General features: G+C 37.5%; 1 protein-coding gene across 1 annotated transcript; it reads right to left on the bottom strand.

Moving 5' to 3' along the window:
- On the bottom strand, window positions 1–26,115 carry LOC141647940 (brefeldin A-inhibited guanine nucleotide-exchange protein 5). The gene is made up of 33 exons (XM_074456316.1): window positions 25,636–26,115; window positions 25,464–25,524; window positions 22,017–22,254; window positions 21,485–21,606; window positions 21,338–21,396; window positions 20,569–20,626; window positions 20,081–20,165; window positions 19,463–19,684; window positions 19,245–19,303; window positions 19,050–19,119; window positions 18,904–18,972; window positions 18,221–18,343; window positions 17,889–17,942; window positions 17,714–17,802; window positions 17,514–17,610; window positions 17,335–17,433; window positions 16,432–16,629; window positions 15,737–15,847; window positions 15,461–15,645; window positions 13,614–14,240; window positions 12,430–12,847; window positions 11,727–11,966; window positions 11,466–11,589; window positions 11,217–11,365; window positions 10,094–10,450; window positions 8,182–8,348; window positions 7,887–8,104; window positions 7,469–7,623; window positions 4,446–4,562; window positions 3,698–3,834; window positions 2,413–2,743; window positions 1,420–1,515; window positions 1–477 (listed from the first exon to the last, which is right to left on the bottom strand). Exons 1-33 carry the CDS (start codon window positions 25,742–25,744, stop codon window positions 415–417), a joined length of 5,307 nt encoding a protein of 1,768 aa, XP_074312417.1. The 5' UTR covers window positions 25,745–26,115; the 3' UTR covers window positions 1–414.
- Between the last annotated feature and the right edge of the window lie 1,240 nt (window positions 26,116–27,355).

The raw sequence follows: 27,355 nt of genomic DNA, 5'->3' as shown, positions 1-27,355 counted from the left end.
TTTCGTAATTAAGATGTATTGATATTATCTTTACGCAGAGCGGTTTCTGTCCTCATTTGAAAGCACTTAAATGGTATGGCAAACCTACAGATGGAACGTCTTACCTATCTAATGAAACAAAAATTGCCAGCACCTTCGGCAACTATATTTTCCGCCAACAAAATTACCTGTAACTAAATCTCCGGAGTTTTACAGTTGTGATGACATATAACTACAGCTCCAACTCTTCTGCCTACGATAATTACGTAGAATCAAAAGAATAACTCTAGACGGCAAACGGCAGGCACAAACAGCGAAAATGCAAGAAAGCCGTCATCTCCTGGAAACGTACACTGTATTAATCAAGAAACGGCCAATAATGCGAACTGATTAAACTGGGACTGCTGACTTGGTCAAGAGAAATAGCATACACATCTATGGTAATAGAGTGCTTAGTTGAGTCTTGAAAAGCTCGCCAAGTGCTCCACGAACATCCATCTAATTAGCCCCAAAACACAAAAAAGCAAATCTAGGTTATTGGCTTATTGCACGACTTCAGGAGCACTGCTTAGAATAGAATATGCAATGACACTGTGACTGGGACCAAATGTTAAAGCCCACCTACGATAGGTAGGCGGGTAGCAAATCAAATATTCAAATGATCTGAGACCAGTTGCTAAAAGGAGACTACGCTAAAGGTAAGGAGGAGCTGCTGCAGTAAAGGCATTATGGAGAGATACTCATGACCTGGTCCAGAACCTATCGCATCCTACTAGATTTCAACAACAACAACAACAACATTACCCCAGTGCCTCAATGGCTCCCGCAAATTGCGGGGTAAGGGGGGGTCGGATGTACGCAGCCTTACCCTTGTGTTAGAAACACAAAGAGGCTGTTTCCGAATGACCCAAGATGAAAATTGCGTCGGGAACTGCATCGAAGGACTGCTACTTCACAAGAGAAAGAAGCAGAGCCACTTTAGTGAGCCATTTTGCTTTACTCCATCATAATCCAGAACCAAAGAGTAATGAGTCTTTGGCTCCATTGGAAATCCTACTAGATTTCCTTTCAACAAAATAAAATAAAATAAAGAGCAAAGTACACAAGGACGTAGGTGAGGGGGCTAGAGCATGGTATTAAATCTGGGCGACGACACAACATCGTGATTGCTTTGTACAGGTTATGAACGTTATTGAAATTTTGAAGCACCATCGGCCACATTTATAACAATGACCGAGATCCAGGCAGAATCACTGACACGTGATCAATATTAAAAAGATATTTATACCATGGGCTAGAGAAACATTTTTAAGGTAAACGGCATACATGACCCAGTTAGATGGATAGGTTCAACTTTTATAACAGGGAGAGATTTTAATATTGGGAGGGGACTCTATAAATATATATACTCCGTACCAAACAATAGGCATGTAAACTCACCTGATCACAGCACACCAGTTTAGTAAGCAATGGGTAGAAGTCTCGGAGATGTTTCCTGAAAATATAACTGTTCATAGCGGCCATGCCTTTTATAACCTGCAAAAATAAGCGCAAAAAGACATTCCTCAGCTCAGCATGCAAGCTTAAAGTTGAAGTTTGGCCAATTGATTACATTACCTATAAGGCTATAAGGTTGTTCAGTATATCAAATAAAAAACTTCAGAATAAAAAACTACAGTAGATAGGAAATAACGTTCACAAATACAGTCACATATGTTGCAGGTCACAAACCAGAAAAAGAGTCTGATATGAAAAACTTTCATGTTCCAACATACTCTCTATCAGATATCTAAGCCAGATGTTTACATTTCCTCCCGAGATAAGCATTTGTGATGTGAAACGGCTTAATTGCTGCTTCTTTTTTCTACCAACAACCCATGTGGGGCGTCTGTAATATTTTTGCACGTGTAACTTTGTTTCTATACTTCGGTTTTCAAAATCGTTTTAATCTTTATTCTCGATTTAAATTTTAAGTTTTTATAAATAAAATCCGGAACTCGATTTTAAAACCTATAAGTTTACCTTGACTTTGTATTATGTTTCGCTCCTTTTTTCGCATTTTGAGGTGTGCGTTCACCCATGGACGGTTCTAAAGGATGATTCATGTCAGCCGACCCCAAATCATTTTGGGATTAAGGCTCTGTTGTTGTTGTTGGTGGTGTGTAACTTTGTTTCTTCGAATTAAAGTCTCAGAACACTCTTTCTCCTTTCGTTGGTCTCTGAGCCAAAATCAGACGTAACAATTGATTGGGGATGGAGGGAGATCTAAAGATAGCCGGCAGTTATGGAATAGGTAGCTTTGGGAGCTAGGGAAAGATATGTGGCTTCCCCGAAAAGAAGCACTCGAATCACAAAATTACTTTTATTAACCACATGAACAAGCTTAATTAATGGAACAAAGAAGGCTTCCAAGTAGAAAATCAATAACCATACCTTTACAATTATAGGAGAACGCAACTCGAGTACACGATGAATCTCCATGTTATTGGTCCCTCCAACGGCCAACTGAAGTTCAGACGCCTCTTTAAGCACGTGTCCACAAAATGACACCAGTTTCTCTTCTGCTACCCGGTGAAGCTGCTCTTCTTCATTAGAGTAGGAAACCAGGCTCTCATGATTGTTTGTTGTATTTTGTGAATCTGGACTGTCACTTACTTCTTCACTGTTTTCTTTGCTAGTTTCAAGCTCAGACGTTGTTCTCTGTAATATGTCCAGGTATACACAAGTGCCTGCCAGCTCCTGGCGCAACAGATTTAATGGAGGCCTGCAAAAGGTCATTTGTCTTAGTGCAACTACTAGCATCAGGAACCTTCATCCCATTTATATTTTTCCTTTTTAACTCAAGTGATTAACCAATGTCAACTTGAACCATGTGACCAGATTCGCTATGAATACGCCGTTACCGATTCGCTCTTATAGAATGTGTGTTATGTGTATTTTTATTAAGCAACAGGATAGAATTCGCTCTTAACGATTCGCTATTTGTGGGGTCCCTAGTGAATCCGGTAACCCTAACTTGAACCATTAATTTCCCAATATATATGTAAAAACAAAATATAAGATAACTTATCGAAAGTCAAAACAACTATTTTCACATCAACATTTTTTATAAGTTAACTACATTGTATACAATGTGAAAACCTCGACCAAACATCACATACGTTGACTATGGACGATATAAATGGGATGAAAATCTAATATGAAAGGGTTAATTCCTGAGAGACAAGACATAAATGATAGAGGTCAGAACGACATGAAATGATGGTTAAAAGTGTACTGAATTTTATTGGGGTTAAAAGTGTACAGGACTTTATCTTTCTCCAAACAGAGGACACAGCAACATTTTTCATCGTTCTAGTAATCACGTCAATTAACAAACCAAAATAATGTTGTATTTTGCTTAAATTAAGTGGGACTACTTTTACATCCATAAGAGTTGGGAGCTATGGACCTACTGATGTCAAAGTTCCTGGATAAATCTGACTTTAAGTGTCAGACACAAGGGGGATTGTGCCGAGTCCAATCACCATAGGGACTGCTCGTAATACTAATTATAAGAGGAAATGTGTTTTATTCCTAATGTCAAATACAGGGGGTTCAACAATATATAGCTAATTTAATGAATAAATTAACAGCTACTTATAGACCATTTTGATGTAGAGGCAATATATCAAAAAAGAAAACGCAATGAACAATCATAAAGATCTTATATCTTTACCTATCTGCTGGAATGTGGTTCATGCGCAGTCGGAGGTTATTGTAGGAATTATAAGAAGCGGCAAAATCCAATATAGATAACAATATTTCCATTATAGCGACCTTTTGTTGTGCTCTCAACTTTGACCAATACTTCTTCTGTGGGTAACAATGAAAGAAAAGCTAGTTGTCACATGAGTATAAAAGACTTGTGAACGCAATCAGCAGTACGACATGTCCACATGCATATTTGAAAGGTGTCTAATAAGCAAAATAACAACAAAATATGTCAGATATGCATCAAAAGCTAAACAGAAGAAACGGCAGTTACAACTCTTTTTAGACACTTAGTGTATCTTTCATCTTGCAAACGCAAACTTAAGTCTTAGGAAGAACTCAGTAGGAGACGAAAAGGACAATAAAATCACACACAGACAGCATACAATAAGCTAAACAGAGATTTTTGCTTGTATCATCACGACCCTCGATTTAATTTATCATTATTATTGACCATTCAAAAAATAGCCTCTTTGTCTTGAACATAGGGTAATCTTACGCACAATTCTCTTTTTTACCTTCATTTGTGTTCATTGTTTAACCTCAAGTGATAACTCAAATTAGCCGATCACAAATGATTTTGGGACTAAGGCTTTGTTAGTTTGTTGTTGTTGGATATGCTAAATTGCTAACCAACATGACCACTTAGACACAAGCAACAAAACTCAACTATGCCTGGTAGAACAAGTTCTGGCACAAAGCTCAAATCATACCTGAATACTATCTATTGCGCCCAAAAGCAACAGCTGAGTGACGCATTTGCCCCTAACAATCGTGAGTAGCTGGCTTTCAGCTTCCTCTTTCAGATCAAACTCCACAGATTCAGGAGCCTAAAACAAGAATAAGTATTGGTGAAAATAAAAGTGAAAAAAATAGCAAGAGTACTAAAAGCTAGATAGTTAGGGTAGCGGGAGCAAAGGAACCATGCAAATGACATAAAATTATAAAGCTACACTGAGAGCAATTGAGCAAACAAAAAGCTATTCAAAGAGCTCATTTATAAGTTAACAGGTAAGATCACATTTCAGTAAACCGGAGACCTAAAGCGACAGCAGCTTAATAAAAATTACTTGCATACAAAAGTAAATTGACAACAGCTCAGCCCCACATAGATTTATCCTCAAAAAGCTTTCTCATATTTAAAAAGAAGTGATATCACTAGCTAAATAGCCATCACTTTAAGATAAATGCTACACAGACCTTTTTGACAAAGTACAGAGAATAGAAGGATAACAAAATTTGACGCAGTTGTGACAACTGACCCATGATACCAGAACCTATGGTTCTAAAACCATAGAAATTCCACAAAAAAGCGCTAACGAACTCTGGCTAACTTTTGGCTGAATTGCTATACATCCGTAACTAACAGCCGTAGGGGTCATCGTCTTCAGGAGAATTTTCCAGTACAAAGTCCTCCACTTTCACAGAGAGGAAGTCAACACCCTCCAACAAGGCTTTAAACCATCCATATTTTAATGGCCGCATTACGGAATTACTTTTTCACATACGGAGTTTACTCTTTCACATACACTTTTTCATTAGTTTTCCATCTAATACCCTTCTTACCTAAACCCTAAGCAAATTAACTCTTACATCAACCTTTTTTTTCTAAAATCCAAGCTAATTGCTCAAACGACTTGGACTATGGATCTTAATTTTCTAATTAATGCAGTAATTTACTTGTTTATCAATTATTAATATTACTAGTATGGGTGCCCGGCTTCGCCCGGGCTACCTGTATTTAGCATTAAAATATATTTTCAATTAACTAAAACTATTTTAAAGTTGCATAACTCATAAATATCATTAATATATATTTTTCTATTATACGGAGTATATATATTAAAATTACAGTGAAATAAATTATGAGATAAATTCACTGCTCCCGCTATTAATATTTTACTTAAATCGATTGTTTAGCTAATTTTTCATATATACTTTCTTTTGTTCTTAGAATTGTTAACTTTTATTACATTCGTTATTATTACTTTTACTTTCACTACTCCCGCCGTAATTATTGTTAATTATTGTTATTTTCACTACTTGTACATTAATATTGATAATTTCACTACTCCCGTTGTTATTTCTGTTATTTTCACTAATCCCGCTCGTTGCTAATATTGTTACTTTGACTATTCAAATGAGTGATTATTATCATATTACTATATCCAATGTTACTACAATTCTTTTCACTACTAACAAAATTACTTTTACTCTTTAAGTATCCAATGAGTGATTACTATATCCAATTAAGGCTACTTTTATTACTCTCACTACTCGAAATAAATATATTATATATGTGCATTAAATATATTACATATATGCATTAAATTAATTAAGTCGAAATAATTATGGAATATTATATTTCTTGGAAATCTAGCTTGATTTATTTACTTTTTAGTAGTTTTCAAAATATAATATACTTATATTATATTTGTTTATGTTAAAATAATTAACATCTTTATACTAATTAATAACATAAGTGAGGCATGTTTATTTTAAAGAAAATTACCATATTCCGTGTTCTCTAAATTTATACTTCAACCAAAACTATATAATATTTACATTGAAGTCTGTTGTTCGGATCCATCGCACAGTGCTATTGATTTAAAACTATATAGTATAATTAATTTGTATAAATTTATTTAATTACATTGAAGTCCCTTGGTTTCTGGAATTAATATATAGTATTGATTTGTTAGGAGTTTTATTTATTAATCAGCTTTTATTTGTTTGTGAAAGGATGAAACTAGGGTTGGTTGAGTTTTATTTAAGTAATCAAATTACGGTCGGTGGTGGTGGTTTGCGGTGGCTGGCGCGGTGGGTGGTGATGATGCGAGTTTGGGGTGGCTGATAAACCATTCAGGCGTTCGCTTTAAACATAGTCCTCTCTATTCCCAGCTGACAATATTATTCGCAATAAATCAGTTATCAAAGATTCTGTTTGCTGGAAAACATCAGCAGCATCAATGGTTATTATGGATTGAGATCCACGTCTTCCACAAAATCTAGCCACAAAGAACCAAAGCATTAAAACAAATTCATCAAGTTATCCAGTAACATCTTATTTGGGGTGGAAGTACCAATAAATAAGGACGGATTTTTTATTTGATACGCTAATCGGGGGAGGCCAGGACAAAGACATCGGAGCAGAGAGGGTAAGCCGGAGGTGGGGTAGGCCGGTGGGTGGGGAATAACGGAATGGATAATTGGTTTTTGAGTGACGGAGATGAAAAAAAGTGACAAGGATAAAATCGTAAAAAGTGTATGTGAAAGAGTAAAATGTGTATGTGAAAAAGCACAACCCTTTATCTATAGCCAATTGGTGTCAGCCTACCCTAGATTAGTTCCACAGAAATGTTGGGAGATAATACCCGTGATAGATAGATAGCCCACGAAGCGAACAGACTTGTAAAGGCAATTTTTTTTCGAGGGTTTTGCGTCGTGGGAATCAAGTGATTTTAAAAGCTCCTTAACTAAATGGGTCACGCAATTCTCGGTGTTTAACATTTGCTCTTCTCAGCAAGTAAAATCGAAAGAAGCCCTCTGCCAATTCTTTGATAGCCAATCTTCTTTACCCATATGAGATCAAAAAAAGGGAAAACAACTAACAAATACAAACTCTAGAGCTTCCGTTGGTTTCCATAAGCATTTCCTCAATTCTCAGAGGTAGGAAACTTTAGCAAATAGTATAAGAGTTCCAAATCCAACATAGACTCGTACTCTGTTTAATTACCTGAGCTTGAGATTGCACTGGGACATCAAGTTCTTGATATTTAGCTTTGGAGGTAAAACTTCTAAGGAAAACATTGCCCATTATTCTTTGACCTAAGCTTTGATTTCTTTGAAGGTCTCCAGAGTCGGTAGGCTTCTGAGAGGGAGATGGTAATCCTGCATAACAGACAGTTGTTACCATTATTCTGGTGCGACAATGTTATTATATTTCATCTACATTAGAAGCAGTCATTTGCAATTTGGGCCGCGACATGCTGGCCATATATCCATCTAGCTAATGTGACATTTTTCCCTGTAGGCAATAAACAAATATGATATTTTTGCCCACCGGCAAATAGACTCTACATCATCAGTACTAACTTGTAGACAGCACCTTTTCCGCCCCTAGGCAATAAATCATATTGATAAATGTAACTAACCATCGTATCTTTCATAATTTTGGTGATCCCCATGGTACGTAGTAAGATCTTCACTGCCGTCGAATTGCCGACTATTCACGGACTCGTGGTCAGGAGAATCTGAATAATCTCCATCCCCAACATCAGCCTTTGAATCAACAGGACTTCTGGGAGTATTAGAATGCTGGAAACCCAAATCATTCAGCAGTTCAAGCGGCTGAGTAGTGTATGAAGCATCTCTGAAAGCCAGAACAATAACTTGTCATGACTCTCAAGTCTCATGTTATATAAATGACAAAGCAAATAGGGCACAAACCTTATGCTTTTCAACAAGGTATCCCAATCAATCTCACTGAACTGATGTCCACCAACTTCTATGAGGTGCACTAATGCACCAAGCGCTATAGACACCACTGATTGATCAGTCTTTTTAGCACAATCCAGTAGCAAACTAAGCAATGGTGGTAGCATAAAACATACTTCCTGAAATTAACAAGATAGAGAAAAAATTCATGAAATTTTCAAAGCAACACTTTAACCACAACAACATAGCCTTAATCCCAAAATGATTTAATTAGTTAATAGTGAGTAACGGCACAAATCTAAAACAGCCTAAAAGACAATAAAGAAGGTGCAAGGAAGATGAGGGATAAGAAAACAGGAAATTAATAAAAGAATTGATTAAAACTAAGTGGCACTAAAGGCACTTAGCAAGATCTTTTATATACTCCCATGGAATTTAAATATCAGTTCTATCTTCTAAATATGCTAAATGGATGTATCAGGAATGTTCTAAGTATATGATATGTCATTTTCAAAGGTTTTTGTTCTTATCCAACAGTAACCGTTCAAGCCACTCCATTATTTATTCACTTCTCAGAAAAAATTCTACTCACGTCTTTGATGTTTCAACCAGTTGCTTCACTAAAACAGCTTTTCAAACGAACTCATTGAGTATATGGCTGAGAAAAATAGCCAGCCTTATTTTGAAGCATTGAAAATTCTGATGATCTGCCTGTTTGATCATCGATTCTAGGTAGGCCCATTAGCCAGGATTAAGATTCAAAATAATCTTTACTAACTAGGAGCATTTGAACATGGCTCAATTAATTGCCAAGGCCCTTTAACAAATAACAAATGTCGTATAATAGTATTTCAGCCAAAGATTTCAAGTTTCGCCTTTTGAAGCTTTTATATATTTGGAGCCATATACTCCATCCTAATCGAGATTTGAATTTTTTATTTTTTGAAGATACGATTATGCATGATAGTTTGAGAGTCTAATTTTGTACCTCTCATTTTGTTTATGGGCGTAGCTCTCAGGGTGTATTTTTGTATATGGTCGTCATATCATGACGATTTTGTAGATGGGAGCCACGTCTATTATATCTTTTGTACATAGATAACACCCCTGGTGTCGATTAATTAATATTATATCTTACTTGTCATAAAATAGTATTTCAGCCAAAGATGATGGGTATAGGTTCATTCTCATTTGTGATTGCATAGAGAAATGCTCTAATGGAAACAGAAATTTCTGCCAAGTATGTAGCTGAATCCAAGTGAGATTATATAGTAATTAAGGTTACTCCAGAGTCCAGACTGACAGGAAAAACACTGTACAGTATTATAGATGTGGCATCTAGACACTTATGTAACAAACTTGGAGAAAACTCGGTAGTAATGGGACGAGTGGCGAACTGGCAAAATGCTGAAAAACTAATTAGTGAAATGACAAAATGAATAAAGTACACTTTAATACTTTAATAGTGATTCTGACTAGCAGAAGGTGAAGATTTGTCAGCAGCTCTCAATAAAGGGCATAACGACACTGGTCAACATGAAGGAGGAAGAATATTTTCGTGTCCAATCCTATTCATGCCGGAACTCACTGTCAAAATCACCAAGTGACTGGACTTGGAAAAACTAGATTTCCCACCAACACAGTGGATAGATACAAAGTTAAGGACTAACAAAGCCAAGAAGGCATGTGCATTGGCCATTGGGCAATAAAATATGATGTAAAGGCTATAGCAGTATGGGATATCGGAATGGAAATAGCATAGCAGCACCAGAACAGGGAAAGACAGAAGAATAAACAAAGAAATAAAGCATCTTTCCCAAATTCAGATAACAAACCAATGTACAGAGCAACATCTAAGACCAATATACTATTAATGGTTCCTCCATCAATGCAATTCAAAGGGAAAGGTAAAAACACGGCATACCTTGTAGAAAGTGTTAAAGAGATTACACAGCAACTGTAGTGAGTGAATACAGGTCTCATGGAGCCACTCATCATCGGAAACAAGTGAGGTCTCCTTTCCAGCATGTCTTACATGGTCAAAGATAGGGAATAGGACTCGGCGGAAAATACTCTCCCAGAAGGTCGGAGAAAACTTGCTACCTCTCTCATTCAACAGATCAAAAAGTACTTCCAAGGCACAGTTTCTGACCTCGACCCTTGAATCTGATGTCAGGTCTGACAAACCCGCTAGCATTGGGAACCAGTAATGCTCAGTCACGTCATAATTTTCATCCAGACTTACATCAATAGGCTTCAGAGCACCACCAGGTACAAGACCCTGACAGTTCACAAAAATCAAACCTCTTTCAGCAAAAAGAAAAAAAAAAAAAAAAAAAAAAAAAAAAAAAAAAAAAAAAGCAAAGGCAAAAATATCAAAGACAGTTGTCATAACTAAAGAACTATTTTCGAGTGTTGGCATAGTTATCACCATAAGCAATATCATCAAACATTGAGAAAAAAGAGATCCATTTTTAATATCATTTTAATCTCACTCTCTGTTCACTGTGTTTGCTTGTTACTCCTAGTTGCAATGTCTCAACTCCCAATATATTGTATTTTCTTTTACAAATTACTCAAACAATCACTAATGAGTATTTATTTGTAAAACTCTCCTCGTTATATGTAAAAATGATGTGTTCACACGTAGGAACATAGCAGAAAACCAGGAATTACAAGTTTTAAGGAAAATAATTAGACAGATTTAGATAAGTAAATAATTACTGAGATAGTTTAACTTCTTGCCACCTAAACCTTAAAATTTGTATGCAACATCATTTGTTCACATGTAGCATGGTAGAAAAACAAGAATGTAGAGATTCCATGGCCATTCATTAATGAAATAATCAAAAAGGGTTCCAGAGTTTCGGAAGTATCAGTGTTTGGTGTCAACATCTAAAGAATGAAAAAACTTCTTTGATCCTTAGTAATTAAAAGAAAGAAATAAGAATGACACTACAGTCAGCTACCATGGGAGAGTGGAGACACAACAATATTACACAACCTAGGCATTCAAGATGCACAAAATGTTAACAAAAAAGACAAACCTCAGCAAGTCGGTCTTCACAAATACGCAATAATGCAATAGCCTTCAGACTTATACGATGAGAACTCTTGTTGTTGGCGAACCCAATAAGGCAGTTGACACAATCCATAAAGCAGTCACCAGCAACTTGATCAAAATGTTCAAGGATCACTGTGAATCACATGAATGCCACATAACAATCAATTTCATGTCTTAATGCGTGTAAAAAAGATAACAGAATACATATAGAGGAAATAACACCCCGTCTCACCCTGCTCCACATTCTCAAATGCGCTTTCGACGATTGCCTCTGATTCATCAACTGCAGCGGCCGTGAAAATCATGAATACACTTCGCCATCCAGACTTTATACTTCCCACCTTGGATTTTATCATCTGCAATATGACTTGCACGCTATAATTGTAGTAGTTTATCGAAAGAAAAAAAAGGGCGTGCTAGTCCAAGTTATTGCCAATAATGAAAAATTGAAAATAATGGTGGGAGGAAAACTAGAAAATGTAGAATAATAAACCTGAACTATACAATCGACTATGAGCCTTCTGGTGGATTCGCTTCGACTATTTCGCATGAGGACAACAAATGGTTTCAGAATGTCGTTTTGGAACGTAAAATTGGCAAGTTCAGCGCGCTCCAAGTACTTCATACCCAGTTGCCTCAATGAATCAATAGCATACATAGCCACCTTCTCATCATGATGACTTCCAGCAAAAATAAAGTGGTTGGCCAAAACAGACCAGATTCTAGCCCACACCTGAAAGCAATTTGAAATCCCATTATATGAAGGAAAAGGTGGGTATGTCAAAAACTTGTAAGGCTTATACTGTAAAGTGTGATCCCAATGAGAAGTACTTATTACAAAACTAGTACAATCGGAAATCGCCCTGCCATTTCAATGGACCCAATGACTCACTTTTTCTCGTTCTGGATTATGGTGGAGCAAAGCAAAATGACTTACCAAACTAGCTGTGCATTGTGCATTTTGTACTAGTGGAATAAAATCATTTGATGCAATTTTCAACGTAATTTACACGAGTCATTCGGAATAAATCTTTTATGTGTTGTTAACACAGGTGTAACGCTGCGTGCATCCAACCCCCTTGGCTCGTCATTAACGGGAGCCCTTGAGAAATTGGGGTAATTTGTTGTTGTACAATCTCCTTCAAGTACCAATCGGTTAAAGAAAACAAAAAGTATCTCGTCTAAAGAGGCATTACCATGCGTATACGTGCCATGTTGTAATAACTAATTTCAACAAGTTTCTGTAGGCTATAAACACGAGCAGGATTTTGTTTCAGTTCTTCTGCTGAGACGCCACAAAGAGCAGTGAAGAACTCAACCACAGCATCACTGGGCAGCCTCACACTATTTAAAAACACTTGATCTGTAGGTTTCCCAGCCAATTCTCTTAAGGATTGAAGAAGCGCATCCCTGGAGATCTGATTTGATGCCTGCATCACAGTTGCAGCAACAGCAGGAGTTGAGGTGATGAATTCTAGGCGAGAAATGCATTCCAAAACAGCATTCCACGTGTCCTCAAGAGCATCAGCATCAGACTCCCCTAAAGCTAACAAAGTCCGTAGGGCTTCAACATTTTTACTGCGCATTTCCTTCGGAGCATGCAAGAAAGTAAATCTGTGAAAAATGGAACACTCATAATTATTAAGCAGTCATTGGTTAAGCGCCAGACTAGAATCACACAGCACCCAGGAACAAAATTGTATTTTTCGCTTTGATGATTAGAGTAAAAATAAAGGGTGAGGTTTTGCCCGATGATCACTAGGCATAAACCATTTGTCCGATATTTAAAATTAAAGGGACAAGCGTTCCAGTTTTACAGATAATTTTTTATACATTCCAACAATCAAGCAACAGATATATTAATGTCAACCAACATTATTTCAACATCTTTCTAGAGAGTATCATAAGACTAGCAACATCACCCAGTGCCATGAAATAAGACAAGGTAAGGGGATCCTATGTCTTGTCTTCCCACTGTTGAAAACATGAACAGGCTGTTTCCGGGAGACCCACAATGAAAATTGCATTGAGAAATAAGCCGATTAACTAAATAGTGAGCTATTTTTCTTTATTCCATATTTCCATCATATCATACTTCAACAAAGAAAAAATTGTGAATCTTTAAATCTGATGGGAACTCAAAAGAAAATTAGAGTGACAAAAGGAGCAAGTAGAAAAACCGACTAATTTAATCAAAAAAATCTAAGAGAATGAAAAAACATGAGAAGAAAAAAAGCAGTACACGAGAAAGTGGCAGAGCAAATAGATGTTGGGGAGCTTGTTTTTACACAACGCACAGAACTAAACAGCATAATGAGATACTTAATCGAGAGAAGTTCCCATATTCTTTTATGAATAATGGCTTCACATCACAAATTACCTGACTAATGATGTTAAGAAGGCATAACGCATTGTATCCATTCCTAAAACATGTGTGATGTGAATTCCTGCTTTAAATCCCTCCATACAATGTTGAACCCTTGATTTATTATCTCCTTCCTCCATAATAACAGAAAATGTGGCTAGCAAAGGCCATCCAACTGCTTCAATCATCGGCCTTATGAGTTCCACTCTTTGCGAAGTATAAAATACCCCTCTCTTTCTTCCTCTATTACGGAAAATAGATTGTGTTTGCTTAATAATAGCATCACTCTCAGATTTAGTTTCTGTTGACGACTTGCTTCTGGGAAGAGCCAAATTAAGGATGCTAACAAGGCGCCCTTTTTCTTCAGTTTCTGGCTTTTGTCGACTCGTTTTTCCAATGATAACCCGATCATCTTTCATTTTTATTTCTTCCTTCACAATAGAATCATAAATCTCCTCTAGAAGTTCTGTAGGTGGGGTCTCTTCAGCATCTGTCATAGAATTCAAACGTACGAAATCGGCCTTGGACATTTTAGCTGAAACCATAGGATTGTGAGCATCAGTATTCAGCATAATGACCGCATATGCAAGGACATAAGCAGTATCTGCATTCTTAAACAGAGCTGGATTATCTGCACAATATCTGCAGAGAAGAGATACAGCATCAGTGACAAGTTCACAGCCAGCAACAGAAGAAAAAATCTTTAAAAAAAAAAAAAAAAACCAAAACAAAAAAAAACTTTGTATTAAATCACAGTATGGGTTGTGATCAAGATAATTGATATGAATCACGGTTGCGTACTGTTAAATCATGAAAAACGGGTCTGGTTTAACCTGGTTTAACATGGTATCCAGAGCCCAAGGTTCGGGTTTGATGAGTTTAAACTGGGCCCAAATCATGCTACTGGAGCAGGGCCTCTTTCAGGGTTTGTTAATTTCCACTCTGGTGCGCTCCCACGGTTTCGCCCTGGGTTTCGAAGAGACCTCACATGTGAGGGAGTGTTAAGAGCTCCTATTTGTGGAATCTCCCACATGTGAGCGTCCCACATTGGTAAAATGAGGAGGGAGTTCACTACTTTATAAACCAAATTGGTTTTAGTATGGAACCTCCTTGAGCTAATGAAGTGGGCTCTCTCTCCTACCTATGGGTGCGGCCCAAACCCGTTTTGCATGGTTTAGCACGTACAATGACATGCTGAGTCATTGCTTGGTTAACCGCAGCTTTTTTTTTCGCCTTCATATAATCCGCATATGTCTAGTATTGGTCGTACTGTCAACCCCATATATAATACAATGAACAGTAATCTACCAGACCTTAATAGTGAAAGGAACTAGGCTAGGAAGGGATCAATCTAATCCCTCTCAGTCCCAATGAGTTGATCAACCAAGGGAGAAAATCAAGAAACTCTTTCCATATTGGTATTTTGAATAACATCCCCCATCAGGAATTAAAAGTCACCTCCTCTCCTAATAAAACACCTTAGAAATGCCTTAGGAGGAAGATCAGCATAGAACTAGTAAAACTGCTGTTGTGAAAACTCAAAAAGTAACTGAAGCACTTGACTTAGGAATTGATTATCGCTATAAAGCAGTAAGAGACAAAAAATGTAAGATATTCTCTGTAATATGAGAAACCTACCAACTTATCATGGGCTTTCAGATACGACATTGAGAGATTCGATCCTAAAGTAGACCCACACACCCCGCCATATCTACATCTCACCTATGCGATTAGAAGAACTAGTAACTAATACCTCTATACCCAGGCAATCAAAAATGCAATGACAAATGATTCCACACAAATGAGTAACTGGAGTAATGAATTACGAACAGAGATTCTAGTGTAACAACACAAATACCCACCGTTCCGCAAATTTCTCCATAATACGGTCAATCTTTTGGGCTTCTCCAGGAAGTCTAAACCCACTCAGAAATTCACGTATTGCAGCAGCAAAAGTCATTCCAGAAAAATTCATAGAATCAACATAAGCATGCATGACAGACAAAGGAAATTCTTCATGTTGTCCTAAGAAATCGCCAATCATAGTCTGCATAACAATTGACAATAAAATATTAAAAAAACATCAAATTCTTCCAAAATGCAACTTAAAGTTTTATAAAGTCCTTTAATTATCTTGCCTTGTCCAAATTGGAGGTATTCTTTAGAAACTCGGCTACAGAAGCAGGTGTATTCTCCACCAACTTGTTAGTAATTAGATACTCCACACCCTTGCTAGGATGGCGATTAAACTGTGGCAGCATAGAATAGAACCAAAACATACACATGAATCTGAAATCTCAGGAAAATAAATATTATAGGATGATGATAGTTATAGATCTTCCTACTTGTCATCATTACTATTAGACCACGAAAATAAAACGATGAAAGGCAGTCGTCGGAACCATTTGCTTTTTAACTACACCCCACAAGATATGCTCTATAAGAACCTCTAAAGAAAGCCGTAAAATGTGCAAAGAAAACAAAAAAAAAGTTTGTCAACCATATAACTCTTCTCAAGTAAATTTAACCAGCTGCACCCGCATCTTCAAAAGGTCAATTATGTTCTTTTTGTCTGTGGTTGTCGCCCCCCCCCTGGTGTCCTTTAATCCATATCTAACATTACTAATCAACCCCCCTCAATTACATCATCGCCGCCTGCCCACCTAAATTGAGTCAATTTAACACATTCTGGTACTTATCATACAAAGATTCAGCTCTGTTAAAGTGGAATTGTATGATCACACATATTTTTAGAAGTAAACAACTATCCCCATTCAGTATTTTATAAAGAGATCAAGACTTTAAGACAAGTGTTCAATTTCAACACGTTTACCTGAGCTATTGCAGCTTCCACAGTTGACTTGTGAGCCTTTGCCTTCTCAAAATCGCTGGATGTGTCGTCTATCTGTTCAATTTCAACAGTGTCTTTACTAGAACGTGCATCCAGTGAATTTCCATCCTTCATCTTCTGTTCTGAATCTTTATGTGACTTCTCCCAGTCGACGAGTGATTTGAAGACATTTACAAGGCACTGCAGAGTTATGAAGAAGTGATAGTTTCATAAATTGGAAAGAACATAATGATATTTTAGCTAGCTGACTCCTAGTTTACATATAAACATCTCATGGGCCCAAACTACATTCCAAAGCAAAACATGACGACAACATTAAACAAAGCACGGTAAATAAAATGGACAGAAAACACAGAAATACCACGATAACAACATTATCCCAATGCCTTAAAAAGGCTCCCACCCTCGTGTGGTAAGGGATTTCGGATGTGTGCAGCCTTACTCAGGAATACTACAACAACAACAACAACATCAGAGCCTTAATCCCAAAATGATTTGGGGTCGGCTGACATGAATCATCCTTTAGAGCTGTTCATGGGTGAACGCACACCTCAAAATGCGAATAGAAAAGGGAAAATGAAAAACAAAAGGGAGAGCGGAAATGTAATGCAAAGTCAAGGTAAACTTACAGATTTTAAAATCGAATTCCGGATCTCTTTTATAAAAACTTAAAATTTAAATCGAGAGAAAAGAGCCTATTTTCAACTTCTACTTTCAGTACATAAGCGCAAACAATTTTAGTGAGCCATTTACATCATGTAGTAGACCAAAGTTTAACGAGCATTTGGCTTGGCTGCGAATGGATATTAACAAAACAGTCCCACCGTCATAGTTAGAGCAAGCAAGATCATCCAAAGCTATACAGGTCAATGTCAAACAACTTACCTGAAGTGAGGAACCCTTGACTGATACACTTTGAGAGGCAGCAACAGAATTGGGATCTGAAGCTAGAGTCCCTTGAGCAATTCTCGACAAAGTAGTCACCTACCAAAAGTGAATAAATGTCAGGACATTAAAAAACAACACATAAATTTCATTATGGGGCTCCAAGAAACAGTTACTACCATGCGTTCAAAAAGATTTGGTGCATCAAGATCACAGTCGTAGTTAACAAATATGTCCACAAGCATCTGTGGGTCCTTGCAAACCTTCTCAAGCATCCTACAAAAAGTGCTAACCTTTGAGAAGGCTATAAAAACAAGATAAATCCACCACGGAACGACAAGGCAAAGAGATTAAAAAATATGACTATAAAAATTCGTACCTCAGCACACTTAACCTTTGGTTAGGAGGGCACTCCGCATTATCCAAATACCTTAACACTATCAATGGAAAGAAGATTCCAATCTCACCCTTGAAGAACACAATAAAAACATTGATAAGAAGTTAAGAACACAAAAATCAAGCTCCTAAATCTGAATTAAATAGAACTGAAGTACCTTCAGAGACTCTCTAAATCGGAGCAAAAGCACGGCAAATATTCCAGCAGCATGCTATCAGTATAAAGAAAAATATGAACCCATTAGTTATTAGAATAATGAACCAATGGAAAACTAACATCCAAATGGGCGAAGGCATGGTTTCAAATCTGGATCGTGCCAAAACATTGCAACAGCGTACGTTTTGAAGGTTTCTTTAGACGGCATTTTGATGCAGCACCGGCCACATTAATGAATCATGGCCCAAGGACCAAGATCAGATTGCAACAATCGATTCTGAGATCAAGATTTAATACCATGGACGTAGGGTCAAATAATGCAAATAGATCTACCTGAAATATTATAGTAGATGAAGAAACAGATGCCCTCAACAAAGTGTAGGAAAGATATGCTTTCACTGAGTCAATAAAATGGAAGTTTTTAGTAAATGCATGGCTGACACCTTCCAGTAAACCCTGCCACCAAAAGTAATACTACTAGATTAGATTCCATATAGGCATTTTTAGTATACATACACACGTTACATACAAACAGCAGAAGCTTAGACGAAATTCAATATGACCAAAACCCAAATCAGCCCAGACAACTATCAACACAAGCATACAGTACAGAAACAATTTAGTCTCAAATTAAGTTAATAAAAGGCCCGCATAACCTCATGCCTCATTGTCACCTTTCAAAATTTATCAGTTAATATTCCACCAAATTTAAATAAAGTACAAAAGTAACAACAATACAGCCCCAAATAACCCCAAATAATTGGGGGAGTACAAAGACTGCAAACACCCTCAAAGGAACAGCTTTAAAGTAGTTTAGGACCCAAAAAACTGATAGATATAGAGAAAAATGCAAGAGCAGAAAGACAATGAGAATAAAGAGAAATCCAGTTTAAAAAAACGTTAGAAATTTAAAATATAACAGGGGATCAAATAACCAAGCAAAAGCATCTAAACAAGCAGACCAGATGACCGCCAATAAAACATAAGAGCCATATAAAAAAAAAATTAACAATAACCTGCAGAAGTTCCAGAGACAGAATACGTGTCTTTGTCGCAATTTCATCATTGTCTTCCTTCATACCCATCTGCAAACAATCAATCATAAGTGAACCAAGAAACAAGCAAATTGTATATTAACAAGGAAGTCATTTATGATACAGACCTTGCAAAGAGTGCGGAACAGCAGAAGAGCATCACGATGACTGGTACTCATTCTCTCAAGATCCAGCCCACTTGTTCATAAAAAGGTTGATATTACATTACCAACAAGAAACAATACTTGAACAAAGGACTTCCACTTGAGAAGAATAAAGAGTAAAATATTGTAAAAAAAAAACCACTGCAAAATTACACTTACTGTTTTATCTTATCTCCGTTTTCAAGGTGTACTGCCTTGTCCAGCATGGCCTCCAGACCCTGCAAATTGAATGTTATCTGTCAAGTCTGACGTAGTTTAATTCCTTCAGACAGGATTCCTTCAAATGTAGGGTCAAGGAAAGGAAAAGGTCTCAGGTAGAAGTAGTAAAATACACAAAAGGAACTGGAGTATGTTATTGAATCGATTAAAATATGCACCTTTATATCAGCACCACCTGCAAGATTCTGAAGTTCCTCTACAGATGCAAGAGATGCATCATTTGCCGGGGTTTGAGAAAGTGCATCTCCAAGTGTCATCTCTTTCTCACTTTGACCTTCCACAAGGCTAACTTCTGCATTTAATGTTGGGCCACTGGTGGGGGTATCTTCTGTATGAGAGGAACATTGATCCTGGAACTCTTTCGACTCATGAGTGACATTCTAAAACAAAATTACAGTACACAATTAATATCAATACAAAAAAATCTCACTCATAGCTTGTAATATTGATAATGTTCAGTACTTCACTTCTTTACCCTATGTTTGGGTATAAGTATAGGAGATAAGAGGAGGAGAGGAGGATATAAGGGAGGAAAGCGGATTATTTCCTTCAAATCTTGGTTTTTTTGAGAGGATATTTAACTTCCCTAGTAAAAGGAGAATGGATCCCTCAATTTCATTCCAACTAAACAATGGAAACTGCCTGTCCCTTTTCCTACCCTTCCTTTCCCTCCAAATCCTTTCATCCAAACAAGGCCTTACAGAAAGAGGGATAGTGCCCTCCATGATTAATCAAGAACAAAAAAAACAGGATTTTGAGTTCCACGTGTTCCATACCGGATCAGATTCCATTCTCCGAAATATGATGCTAATCATTTGAGTCAACATAGCCTTTGATGTCGCTTGATTGATAGGACTCTTGCTGGCAGCGCCATAACATCATGCCATACACCATCATCATGTCAGTACAATTGCACAAACATATTCGTAATCTAGAGCTATGGGCCAACTACCACATGATTAAACGGAATTATAAGAACAATGTATGTTGATGTGGCAATATCGAGATACGAAGTACTCATCGGTGGAAAGGCGCTAAATGCCAGCCTCTCACAAGCCCTGAAGGGTGTTGTCAAGCTAAACCTGCCAAGAAGGGTGCCCCTATGGTGACAGCATTTAAGGGTCTCCAACATAGATGCTTGGTCATACCAGTTCAGTCACTAGGTGGTTATAAATTATAATGATTAAATCTGGCAGCAAACAAATCATTCACTCTTTTCCATCTTGCTAAAAATCATATAAATCCAAAGAATCATAAAGATTACCTGTTTAGGGCTATGTTGTAACATACTCTGACGACTCCAAGCAAAGGTTCTCCATGCACTGCATTTGAAGCAGACATAAATAATGCAGGACTGTTACTTGGTCCGTGTAAGTTTGAAAAAAAAGGAAAGAAATAAAAACCAATTCAAACATACAGGAAACAAAAAGTTAAGCAGTTCCTGCAAAATTTGTAGTTTGAAGGACTCCTTGTCCTACAAGTGTTATATGATTTGTGGAAAAAAAAAATCGAAGAGGAGCAGAAGTGCTTTTTGTGAAAAAAATAGTAGTGAGCATCATAACAGATCATTCAAAATTTCAAATACTAAGAATGATAAAAGAAGAAAATTGAAGTAAAATTTTTTTTGTGAAAAATAATCCACATAATATAATTATAATAATTAATACATAAGAAGCAAACTCAATCCTCGACACTATCCTCTCCAACCATATTTTCTCCATCCCAAGTGGAATCAACCAAAAAATACAATTTCCCGCACATTACATAGTTTTTCTAAATTCGTCAATTTCAATCCTTCTGAGATAGAACAACCTCAACAGGTAACATAAAAAACACCAGGATGAACAAAGCCTTCTATAGTAAGTCTCGTGGTATACAATTATATAAGTATATTCATACATCTACAGTAAGCCCACCCTAATTTTTCACAAGAACTCTCAAGTCGGTTAAAAACACAGGCTTCTAATATCGATTGTTGGTATAATATTCAAAAATATCAAAACAATAAGGTGTCAAAATAGTCTCTCTCGTACCTCTGAACTTCATTGATGCCACTGCTGTCAGAAGTACTTTTAGTACTTGCAAAACAGTACTGCAATCACACACACATAGAGTTAGTAAACATGAGAAATTAGTCCGAAGAAATTGTCCAAGTGCTTAGATTGCAAAATGCTACATGCCTGTCAGAGGAAGAATTGTCCACACAACTGCAAATGATGCTCAGAATGTCGGCAAATAAAGCCGCATTTTTTCCACCCTCTAACCCAGGATCACCCTCCAAATGGTCATACGCAATGAGTTTCTAGCTCAATTAAATAAATAAGGCAATACGTTAGCAAGCTGAAAAAAATGAAATGATGTAAATGCTCTTAACCAACAAATTGACAAATTTCCAAGAAAAGAATATACTCCCTCCATTTTTTAATATATGACGTTTTGTTTTTTCGAGGCGAGCCTTTTACTTTAATATTTACAAAAATATATTTGGTAAAAAATTATAAAAATTCCTTATTAGAAATTCTTTCATATGAGTATACATATCATTATATTTAATCATATAATTTGAGAGATATTGAAGAGAGAAGTGTGTGTCTCGAAATGTGAGAAAGTCATATATAGAAAAATAGAGGGAGTACTATATTTTGAGTTGACTAAATGACTGATTGATTTCATATAACTAAAATCATTAAAAATTAAGGAAAAAACACATACATGAAGACAATCCAATGCTAGTTCCACAATTTTCATATTTTTAGTCTCAAATGCGAGTCGAAGTGGGCTAAGAACAAGCTCTGTTTCAGCTTCTTCTAATGTGTGGCCCGCCTTGGATAAGGCTGCCACAATGGAGATCTTGGGTTGAACTATTTCAGAAGGCTTTGTCTCCACAGAGTCCTGAGACTTGTCAGACTCCACCTCTTCCTTGTTAACAGTCTCATCAGAGTTAGATTCACTGCATTAAATGATAGAGGATGTGCATAAGCACAAGGTCAGGCGAGGCTCGGAGCAACTGAAATTAGAATAGAAATGTTCTACGAAACTATCATTAAATTTAAGACTGACAGCTCTCCAAACTTGAAAAACGTTGGGGGGGGGGGGCTGCTTTGTTCATTCAAGCACCCAACCACACAACATCCCAACAACTCATTCTGCTAAACTAAATAACTTATCCAAATTCAGCGCAAATACTCCCTCCATTTCATTTAACATTTGCTTTCAGAATGGAGTTTTTGGTGTAAATTCAAGTGGACGAATGATATCTTTTGTAATTGCATTACTTTTACACCCTCGTGAATAATGTGGGACTACTTGTTCACACAGGTTGGTCAAGCATCAAATTGTCTCCACCCCCCATCCCTTAAAAGTACAAACAAAAAGAACAACAAACCATTGTACTCCCTCCACATTTTACTGGTTCTCCCATATGCTTTATACACGGTTATTAAGAAAATTGGTTAGTGAGCTCCTTATTATCACAAATCTTTTTGTATTAAAGTACATGTCACAAGAAGCAACCACCACACTCGCAATAAGCGATTGCCCTTCACACAACTGCCACCACCACCAATCTCGGCTGACCACCCAAAATTCGCCCGACCACACCACCATTACGAACTAAAAGGACAACGAACCATTGATTTCCCTCCACATTGTATTGTTTCTTTCATATGCTTTATACACGGTTCTTAAGCAAATAGGTTGGTGAGGTCCTTATTAGCACAAATCCTTTTTGTACTGGAGTCACAAGAAGCAACCGCCCCTCTCACAATAAGCCACTGCCCTCAACCAAACTGCCACCACCCTCCCACCAAGCTGCCACCACTACCACACTCTATCACACCACCATCAAACTCGCCTGACCACCACACCACCACCCACAACCACACTAGCAACACCGTTGTCGCATCAAACACCACATCAACATAAATGATAACTGCCATTTGAAGCGTATGTGATTGGAGAACGCTACAGAGGTGATAGATTTTAAAAATTACATTTGAATCCTTGTAGATTTGAGTTCTGAGGTCCAAATTGGTTCATGGAAGTGCTGACTTTGTTGTTCGTGGTGGTGGGCCAACCGCTGCCACCATCTCCACCTTGTAGTCTAGGTTTGCCGCCCTCCCCTTCCTCATAGTGCGTCCCCCCTTCCCTATTGTGAGTCTGGTATTTTTGGTGGTGGAAGAAGGTTTTGTAGTGTTTACTTTTAGTGTTTAATTGGGGTGGTTATGAGGTGCATTGGGGGTTTCATTGAGGAAGGTGGTAGCGGTTTGGGATGGAAGCGCCAGTGACAGTGGATTGGGCCATTGGGGTGTTCGTCGACGCGGCACTGGCTGTGTGGTGGTAGAAGGTGATGGTGATGGTGGGAGGTGGTGTCTGTATGGTGGAGGAAACGCCCCGCTAGGGAAGGGTAGTGAGGCAGAGATGGAGGTAAGTGAGTGTGGAGGCTGAGGCGCTGGGCTAAGGTGGCGGTTATGAAGAGTCAAGGGTTAGTCTAATTATAAAAATTAGAATGCTAACTTAACATTGTTTTGCTAATATGTATGGCTTAGGGAGATAAGTTGGTATTTTAGTCCCGTAACATTGGCCAGGTAAAGAAAGTTCTTAAATGAAAAGAACAAATTTAAGAACAAAAAGATGTGGACGAAAATGGAATATGGGAGAAACAATAAGATGTGGAAGGAGTCTCTGTCAAAAAAATTTACAGCTTGACTAGAATTTATTTGGCAAGTAATATTGGATATTGATTCAAGGCAAGTCCTTTTGTTGAAACCAAAAGCGTATATCCTAATTAGCACCTAACCTGGATTAACTCAACCTCTTACAGTTACGAGTTGGCTTGAGAGTATTCTACCAATGCACATGCTGAAATCTAATTCTCATACACTCCGATGCTCTATTAAGAGGGTATTCTATTCAGATATGATATGTATTTATATTGAATTACGCAAACATGGTTAACACTAAAGAGCCGAAAAGATTTAAATACTTATTCTTCCATAAATTTAACACCACGAGCTTCAAATTATATTGCCAAGTACATAAAATCACCTTTTGTAGAAAGAAGAGACACTTCTGAAAGATGCAATTGCATATGGCGCCACTACCAAATGCCATCAAACCCGCTCTTCTTTCTACCAAATAAGGCCTTATTTTTTTGGTCTGAAACTTTCTGAACTAAACTGACCTTATAGGCATTAAACTTAACTTATAGAACCTGACTTGAACTGAAAGTGTAGTGAAGAACAGAAATGAACTAAGAGAACCTGAACTGAAATGAACTTATAGAACACGAACTTGACTTAACTTAACTTATAGGATTTGAATAGAAATGAAGTGAAGTGAAATTAAGTCCAAAAGAACAAGTCCTAAGTACCTCTAAGAAGTTACTGATGTATATGAATGATAGTGATCCTCGAGCAATTGGCAAGCTAAACTAGTAAAGTCATGAGAGGCGGTAAATTATGACCTTAGTTAAATCCCTCAACATCAAAAAAAATGTTAATTCCTAAAGTTCAACTGGCATATGAATTGTCGCTTCTGAGAGAGGATCGATATATTTATCACAACAAATAATTCAGAGGTAATCAATGTTGCAGTCATTTTGCACTTCCAATTTAGGGACTTGGGTAGCACAAAATAATATCTATAGATCTCTCAGAAAGTGAGAAACAGTCTACTATTAGGGTTAAGGTTGTGTACATCCACACAACATTATACCCTACACAGCATAATAATACCGGGTTCGTCTTACATTTTCTTCTTGTTGTAAGCGATCAGTCAATCCAAGGGGCATATAGGAAAGTCGCACTATCTAAGTTTAATTGCTCGCCTTTCTTCTAGATACCATACATTTAGCCAGCAAACAATTACTGTTCACTAAAAGAGCTCAATTTAGTGGCCCTGTCAGAATAAGGTAGTTCCAACCATTTCGAGATTTCCTTCACGGCCTACGACAATTCCCTTGTTTGATCACAAAATGCCAGGACTATCTTACAAATGGCGCCTAGATCTTTACCTCCAACCACGTCAAACACACTAAACAACCCCAAAACTGAGCTTATTTTCTACACTCCATTTAGATAAAACTAACCCAATTCACTCCATAATTAACCAATTCCGAAACTACAATAAAACAAACAACAATCTGAGCATGGATCTAACCTCTTCGGCACTTCGGCCACAGGTGCTGAAGCTGCTTGCTCTTTCTCCTCTTTAATGCCATCTATAACAACACAATCACCCCCCAACAATTAAGCATAAAACCACACAATAAACCAAATAATCATAACAAATAGAGTGAAACTAAACCCTAAAATGAAAAAGTGAGACAAACCCAGATAAGATTGGATAGCAGATTGAAGGGAAGTGAATTTTTTAGCAGAAGATTCTTTGAGCATAGACTCAAATGCCCTTGTCACAAACCCACCAGCAGCACCCGCCATTGTTGTTGGATTTAACTTCTTCTTTGATCTATAAACTAATTACAGAAATCTTCAAGTACCATAAAATGTTGTTGTTTGTTATAATCTTGTAAAAATGAGGTGAAATTAAAGGATACCCAGTTGAGATCAGGGGATTATCAACTTAGAAAATTGGAAGATCCAATTAGATTTGGGGAATTTGATCTTCAAACCCAAGTATGTTGGGTGATGAAGGTGGGAGATTCCAATACGGAGAGAGAGCGCAAAAGGGAAGCTATGTTCAGATTTACGACCCAGATCGACTGTTAACATTCAGCTCAGCAAACTAGTCTATTTTTTTTTTTTCCTTTTTACAAACGACGGTGGCGTAAAATAAAGTATTTTTTTTTTTTACAAAGAACAAATAAAGATAAACTTACAAATGAAGCCTTCCCGAAGCAAGATTATGAGTTATCCTATTCACTCCCTGGACAAAAGCTAAGAGAGCAACAAAGTGAAAATGAGACGCAATAGACTTAAAATCCCTGGATAATGCAAGTAATAGACGCACAGCTTATCCGCTTCGCCACCTGCATAACCAAGACAAGGCAATCCGTAACCAATCTAACATGAAGATACCCTTCATCCAAGGCCCATTTTAGCGCCTTGATAGCAGCCTGACCTTCAGCTTGCAGGGCAGAAGAGGCATACGAGCGAGCATGCGCAGTGTTCCTTAAAATCCCATCACCATCCAACAAGCACCACCCCATGCCAGCACTTCTATCATCCCTCCAAGCAGCATCACACTTAACAGTGCAAACATTTTCGCACACAGGTCCACCAAAACAATCCAATAGGGAAATGAGTTTCTAATTCTCTTTGCTAGTTCAAAATCAGAAGAGAAGTCCAACAAAGGCGCTTGAAGGAGGCAAGCATCCTTATTGCACACAACCTCATTCATACACTGAATGTCTCCAAGAATAGAACTGAGGGCACTCATAGGCCAAGGGCGACGACTCCTGAAGACCATATCATTCCTACAACACCAAAATCTCCAAAGGGTAGCGATAAGGGGAAAAAGGAGGGAGGTAGGATCTGGGCCACTTAAGAAATACTTGACCCAGTTTATGACCCAAATCCTAACATCAATATCCCCCCCCCGTGATTCTAATTCCTAAAGGGCAGCCAAACCAAAGAGCTTTTGCAAAGCAACAATCTCTGAAGAGGTGAGAAATAGATTCCACACAAGTAGGTAAGCCATCGCAGAGAGTACAAGAGGAGCGCGAACTCATCTTGCGTTCGAGAAATTCAGAACCCACGGGAAGGGCATTAGCCATAAATTTCCATAAAAACACCCTTAGTTTGTTAGAAATAGGCAACTTCCGAGCTTGATGATTTGCGAAAAAGCCACAATGGTTGGAGACATTCTAGAGCGATCAGCACTCGTGGTAGGTCCATCAGATAAGGCCTTAGCAACATAATAACCCGACTTGACAGTGTAGACACCATGTTTAGAAAATTTCCAATAGAAGGAGTCATCCGAAGGTTGACACAGAATATAAGTTGCGAGGATTTTCCTTGTAACTTCCTCGCCCGGATCGAAACCAAGAGAGGAAATATCCCATCTTCTGTGATTATCGTAAAGGTCACCTA

This window comes from Silene latifolia, chromosome 3 (assembly GCF_048544455.1).
Source record: "Silene latifolia isolate original U9 population chromosome 3, ASM4854445v1, whole genome shotgun sequence".
Classification (NCBI taxonomy): domain Eukaryota; kingdom Viridiplantae; phylum Streptophyta; class Magnoliopsida; order Caryophyllales; family Caryophyllaceae; genus Silene; species Silene latifolia.
Note: the sequence above shows the minus strand (reverse complement) of the source record. Positions and strands in the feature narration are given on the sequence as shown.